This window comes from Quercus suber, unplaced genomic scaffold (assembly GCF_002906115.3).
Source record: "Quercus suber isolate HL8 unplaced genomic scaffold, Cork oak 2.0 scaffold_798, whole genome shotgun sequence".
In the NCBI taxonomy this organism is placed as follows: Eukaryota; Viridiplantae; Streptophyta; class Magnoliopsida; order Fagales; family Fagaceae; genus Quercus; species Quercus suber.
Window position 1 is genome coordinate 212,671 of NW_027070233.1, and position 6,423 is coordinate 219,093.

Genomic DNA, 6,423 nt, shown 5'->3' on the forward strand with positions numbered 1-6,423 from the left:
AATCTCACAACTGATTGAAGTAGCAAATTGTGATTAATACAACATCACTTTTGTATTCCCTTAAAAAAAAAACATCACTTTTGTATGAGACAATTACTGAAATCATTTTTATCATAAACCAATCACAACCTTCCACCTCAGCAACTGTGAAAACAGTTGTGAAACTCGTTGGGTAATTAGCTTTATTTTAGTAAAAATAGTCCTATAGCTACTTTTGTTACTCGTTATCTGAATTTGGACACTGTTATTGCTGCCTCCACTGTTATGTTTATGGTATTAATGGTTAAAGTAATTAATAGTAACATTTAGAACAAACAGCAAAAGACAAACGTGGAATAAGAAATCTTTCTTAAAGAGCAGTCTCTAAATCATGGCGTCTGATACTGCCAAAGCTGTGAATCTGTCTTGTTCTTTTCTAGTTTGTTATTCACCTCACGGTAAAAAGAAAAGCTAACAGCAGTGGGGATGGGAGACTATCAAGAAAACAACCTTTTTCAGTAGAATCATTAACTACAATAGAGGGAACAAGAGGAATCAGATTTCTATCATCAACTTCATTTTCTTCTTTCTTTACAATTTTTTCCATCAGTTTGGCAATGAGTATCCAAAAAACCTATCTTTACTTCTCTTTGTATTTAAAACAAAAAATTTGGTATCCAAATGATTATTTTGACTATCTTTCACCTTCATTCAGTCATCATCTATTATCTATATAGTCCCCAGACAAATTAAAGAATGAAAAAATCGTCATCTACCCACTTGGCACTTCTTGATAGGCTGAGTTCATCCTGCAGAGCAAAAAAAGTTTTGATCATAAGTACATGGACAAGTTATTTAGTGTTAAGTACAGAAGTAAGCACTAATTAACATATGTATGTAGTACCTGATTATTATGCAGGACTGCAAATGCTCTTCCGGAACTTCGTGATGCCAGGAAAGTGGATGCTTGTTAATCAGATCAGTTAACAAAATTTATGCATAATACTGAAACTTGTGTGTTGTTAGGTAACAAGTTATGATGATCAAAGGTACAGTGTGTTGAGGACAGAAATTACAAAATTAACACCTGGTAAGAGAAAGTAAAGGTTAAATTAGACAAAGGAACTGAGAGCTACAGCAAAACCAAGAAAAGTAAATATAAAAAAAGGAGAGGGAGACCAACCTTTTTCGGTTTGTGGGCAACGGAATGTCTCCATCACTCTTCAAGGGTGATGAATTTTGTTTCAAAGTGATTCCCTCCTGCAACTGGGGACCAAATGGCTAAATAAGAATAGGAACAGGCAATAGATATGCTGCTCATGAAAACTCTCAAAGGATAAGGGAAAGAGAATGGAAATGTGAAAAACTTTCAGACTATGCAAAGCGCATTTTATGTTTTTCAACTTGGTTTGCACATGGATTCACAAAATGCATGCACTATGGGGACCAAAAGAGGCATGATTCAGTCTTTGGTGGGGTATTGTACTAAGTACATCCTCCATGCTTATAGCAAGAGGCTGGGAAGTAATGTCGTCAAGGAGACTTGCATACTTCCATATCTGTACTCCCAGCCACATATAATGCTCGAAAAGGGAAAATATAAATAAAAGAGAGAGGGGGAGGGATCTGAAGGTGGGGTATTCACCTGATTGACTGAAGATGCAAATTATAATTGAAATGCAGAAATAATTGAAATTCTTCAAATGGTTATTGGCCTTAGTAATCACTCAGTTATGGGAAAGAGCAAGGATCTGCAATGGTAAGAATATACTTCAGTTAATCTCCTTGTCGGGTTAGCTTACATAATGTCAAGGCAACTAAACTAAGAAGTAAGTAATGCATCCAAAGGCCAAATATCTACTCTAACATGTAAAATTGTGTGTACAGGCAGAGAGAGAGAGAGAGAGAGCTTACTCTAGTCTAGTGCAGGTCAATGTGGATCTCAACTATTGTCCATTCCTTTAGAAAAAGTTTAGTTCAGTATATCCATGTGCATATGGCAGAAGCTCCTCCACCTCAATCCTGGAATCAGAACAACTCATGCTTTTCCTCAATCGGCTTTGGCTTGACTCAACCTCTGCCCAAAATATGCCATAAACCGGTCTATGATCTGAAAATCTAGATTCACCACGGACATAGGACAACTGATGGAGGCCTTCTCCATGCCACAAAATTCGATCACACCTTTAAACGAAAATAATTAAATCAGCACAAAAAGGTACTAAAATTTATGAATGCAACAACACAAAGACCCTCACTACCTACATCCTATGCTCCATAATATAGTCTACAATCCATCTAACAAAGAAAAAAATATGTATCATTTTTATTAATCTCCACACTATCTCGATTATGTATTTAAGTCATTATTTCACATATTGCTGCCCATAAGGTAGGAAAGATGATCTTACCAGGCAGGTGTTCTGCGCTTCTCCTTTGGATGCATATCATCCCCTGCATATCTGTCTGAATTAGTTGAATACTTGTAAGTTGGGGGAAAATATATCTTCCCTTCATTCCATCCCACAAAAACACGACCATTTCTTTGCTCTTTACGTAACTGTGAAGAGAAACATCAACAATTTAGATCGAAAGTCTTCTTCATATAAGTAATAAATCTGAAAGTAAGCATTTGGAAACAGAGAGGATTTCAAGAGAGGAAACATGCCTGGTCATTCTCTAACAATGCCCTCCAATTTTGCATCTCAACAAGTGCCGTAGCAGAGCGGTAAGAGAGGGCAATGCGATAATTCAAATCCCCAAGCCATATGACTCGACTAGGTTGAAAAACAAAAAAACAAATTTAGAAGATTGAAGGCAAGTTTTGTTGAACAATGATAATTATTAGTTTAAGCAAGTATATGTGTGTACAAGGTCTATACAAATTGTTGTCATTCCTTAACTTTCAAGAGATAGAATTAAGTAGATGAAAAAAAAAAAAACAAAATTGGTATGTTTAAAATTAGAAATCCTATAAAATATATGATCAATTAATTTAGATTCCAAGGGATGTGAACAATTAGTTTTTTTTTTTTTTTTTTCTTATTGTTTTCAGATCCCATGAATCTGCATTTACCCTAATCTCCCCTAAATTTCTGTTGCACTGCAAGTTATTAGAGTCCTATTTAATTGATGAACAATGTGCAAGGGTCTTACTCATGCTGAAGGATTGTTTCTGGGGACTTCTCATCACCTGAGCCATGGACCCGTGGAAACCTTGTTTTCCTAAGGATCTCCATAACATCAGAGTTCCTTCTTAGCTCATCACCCTCCTTCTGTCCTGAAGTCAAATGGCTACAGACGAAGCAAAAAGATGTTTGGTGTAAAGACATGCTGACCGAAATTGAACCCTGCAGATTCAAGCAGAACATTGCTCATTCTTTTAGTCAAATACATCTAAGAAAACTCTTTAAAAAAAGGGGGATAAATATGGTAATGATCATTCTATTGAATAATATGGTACCTTATTTCCGAGGTAACCCATCAATCCTCTACCAACACAGGATACTTTCATGTTCCGAACATGGTCTCTCAATTCACTTCTCACCCAAACTGTGAGAAATATGCCAACCATTTGTTTGCTTGCAACTAAGCAGTACCTCGAACGTGTTGGCATTCTATATCCATCTTCATTTGCTGCATATCCACCATAGGACATTGGTGAATATAAGACAGTACTTGGTGAATCGCCTGGACCATTATCATCATCAGATGAACCCCATCTGGAATAGTCACTAGGCCTGGAATAGTCGCTTAGCCTAGAATAGTCACTTGGCCTGTGCCCCCATCTGTGATTGGGATCATAATCACTAGGCCTGGAATAGTCGCTTGGCCTAGAATAGTCACTTGGCCTGTGGCCCCATCTGTAATTAGGATCGTAGTCACTATGTCTGGAATAGTCGCTTGCCCTAGAATAGTCACTTGGCCTGTGACCCCATCTGTTATTAGGATCATAGTCACTAGGCCTGTGGCCAAAGATTACTCTATCACAAACACTGAATCGTCGATCAAGTCGTGGTTGTGGAATTGAGGGGTCATTGTCCATTCTCCAGCTCTGTGTTGTCTGGAATGATCGGCGATGAAAGAAAGATGAGTTCTTCTGCCTAGCTGATCCCTCAAAATCTGCATTTATTTCTACAATTGGCTCAGGAATGGGAGATGGTGTATAGCATCCACTAACTCCACTGGTCCCAGGAAAATTATTTAGAGTCTTTCGAATGAGAGACAGCCATTTTTTGGCAGGGCCATTGTCTTCTGCTCCCAAAACATTACCAGCATTCAATGGAACAATTTCTTGAAAACTGAAACAGACAAAGAACAGAATGGCATATATAAGCAATGTGCCAATTTCAGAGTTTCCTTCCAAAACAAAATGTGGAAATATAAGCTTCCAAAACATACCCAAGAACATAAATGTCAGCAGGAGGTGAGGCATGAAGCAAGTCATCTAGATTCAAATTACTTGGAGGGGATCTTCCAGCCACATTCCATGTAGCTACGAATAGGCTGAAACCAAATCAAAAAGAGAGAAGCTTTCATAATCAATACAATTACAAGTCAATACCATTTGTAAGAAGAGAAAGGAAAAAGAAGGAAGGGAAGGTTACCTATAGTTCTGCACATCTATAATCCGAGGGTGATCAAGATTCATTCTTGCTCGCCGGACCTGCTCTGTGTTCCGGCTAAATTTTTCTGCGCATTATAGAGAGGACAACAAAAAATTAGGAAAAAAGATAACTCGCTAAGATGTGTCAAAATCGTGTTCTAATCATACTAAACCTGTTTTGCTTTTTTTGGTTGTGCATGGCTCCCTCTCTGAGAAGCTGCTAGACCTACATTCCACATCACCTCCTGAAGAAGAAATCTTTGTCAATACTTTTAAAACAAAAAGGATATAAATTCCATAAAGAAAAATACAAAAACCAAGAATGTTTTAGAAGCAGCAAAAACAAACTTGATCAATTGAGTTAATTCATAATTTGGTTACTATGAAATTATGGAAAAAATAAATTTAGAATTTAGAATATGAGAATATTCAGTACTTATGATATGTGAAACAGAATCCTCAATTATTTGGCCAAAGTACATAGTATTTTGAGAAGTGAGAACCATGATAACATTTAACAATAAAGTTAAAAAAAAAAAAAAAAAAATACACATATATGTTCCCTTCCTCAAAATCACATATTATTTGCTGATATTGAGGCTAAGATTTAACTCCCAAAGTTCTAACAATTACCAACCAAGTAAGAACCCATAGAGAACAAAGATATCCACCTCCATATTTAACCTCATCCGCCTGAAAATCCTCTGTTTTGCTCTTGATATTGAACCACTTCCTGACCATTTTCTTTGACCATGAGAGCTTCATCAAACAACAAACAAAGAATCAGCTTGACAACTTCCAATAATTAAGAAAAGAGAGAAAGGAATTCAGAAACAAATCCATTATATAAATTTTTTTTTCCCCAAGAAGAGAATATCTTTTGTAGCAGAAGAAAGTAAAAAATAAAAACCTTGCTTTTCTTGGAATTCCCATCTCTCATTGTTTCACTACCACTTCATACAGCTCTCCAAGTATATTCTCTTCTCTACTATTTCTGGATTTCAGGGTTTTGCTTAGAACCAACCAAAGATGTCAGAACATAAGGAATAGAAGTTAGAACCGCATTAGCCACTCCTCTCTTGGGTTTTTCTCTATAGTAATGAGCTTCGCAACAAAAGAACAAGCTAGCTCAGTTCAACTTCAACTTAAACTTCAACAACATAAATAAGTCTGTTGTATGTAACTCCCAAAACTACCCGAACAGACTCTTGATGAGCTCAGCCTTAAAGAGACCAAAGAAAACAAAATGGGTTTTCTTGCTGTCCTCTATTGACGCTATTAAATGCACTCTATGAAAGCCTTTAAGACACAAAGAAGCAACAACCCAGGAAATATGAGAAAAAAAACCAACGACTGAGAAAGAGAGACAATGCTTTAATGCGTGGAAGTGAGATGAGATTCTGAAGTAGAACAAGACAATGCGGCAGAGAGAGAAAGAGAGAAAGTGTAAAGCTTTGGCCTTGAGCTTCCCTTTCTCTCTCTTTGAACAAAGAGCCTCGGTCTCAGTAACCACAGCAAAGTATCGAATTTGAACAGAATAAAGTGCATAATAAGAGAGAGAGAGAGAGAGAGAGAGAGAGAAAGAGAAAGAGTCTCTCTTTGTTTTTGTGTTGTGTTGGTTTTGTTTGTTAATTTTATTGGTTTTACCACAAAGCACAAGACAAAGGGTCCAAAGCATGAAAGGGCAAACGGGCAGGTAGTTTTAAGCTTTTACATTACTGATTGCAGAACAAAAAAAATGAGTCGGGCAGCTGAGACAAAGGCTGCCCTTTCGGTCAGCAAAGTGAAGTGAAGGGTACCCTATAGCTGTATCCCTTCTCCATCTTCCCGTTTTGGTC

At 37.0% G+C, this 6,423-nt stretch overlaps 1 protein-coding gene across 1 annotated transcript; it reads right to left on the bottom strand.

Moving 5' to 3' along the window:
- Positions 1–529: 529 nt before the first annotated feature.
- LOC111987443 (type IV inositol polyphosphate 5-phosphatase 7) lies at positions 530–6,173 on the bottom strand. The gene is made up of 14 exons (XM_024019157.2): positions 5,496–6,173; positions 5,257–5,344; positions 4,759–4,830; positions 4,587–4,671; positions 4,381–4,485; positions 3,443–4,280; positions 3,136–3,329; positions 2,648–2,756; positions 2,391–2,539; positions 1,894–2,163; positions 1,625–1,730; positions 1,163–1,245; positions 884–1,066; positions 530–788 (listed from the first exon to the last, which is right to left on the bottom strand). The coding sequence occupies exons 1-10, from the start codon at positions 5,523–5,525 to the stop codon at positions 1,941–1,943; spliced, it is 1,893 nt and encodes a 630-aa protein (XP_023874925.1). The 5' UTR covers positions 5,526–6,173; the 3' UTR covers positions 530–788; positions 884–1,066; positions 1,163–1,245; positions 1,625–1,730; positions 1,894–1,940.
- Positions 6,174–6,423: the final 250 nt, after the last annotated feature.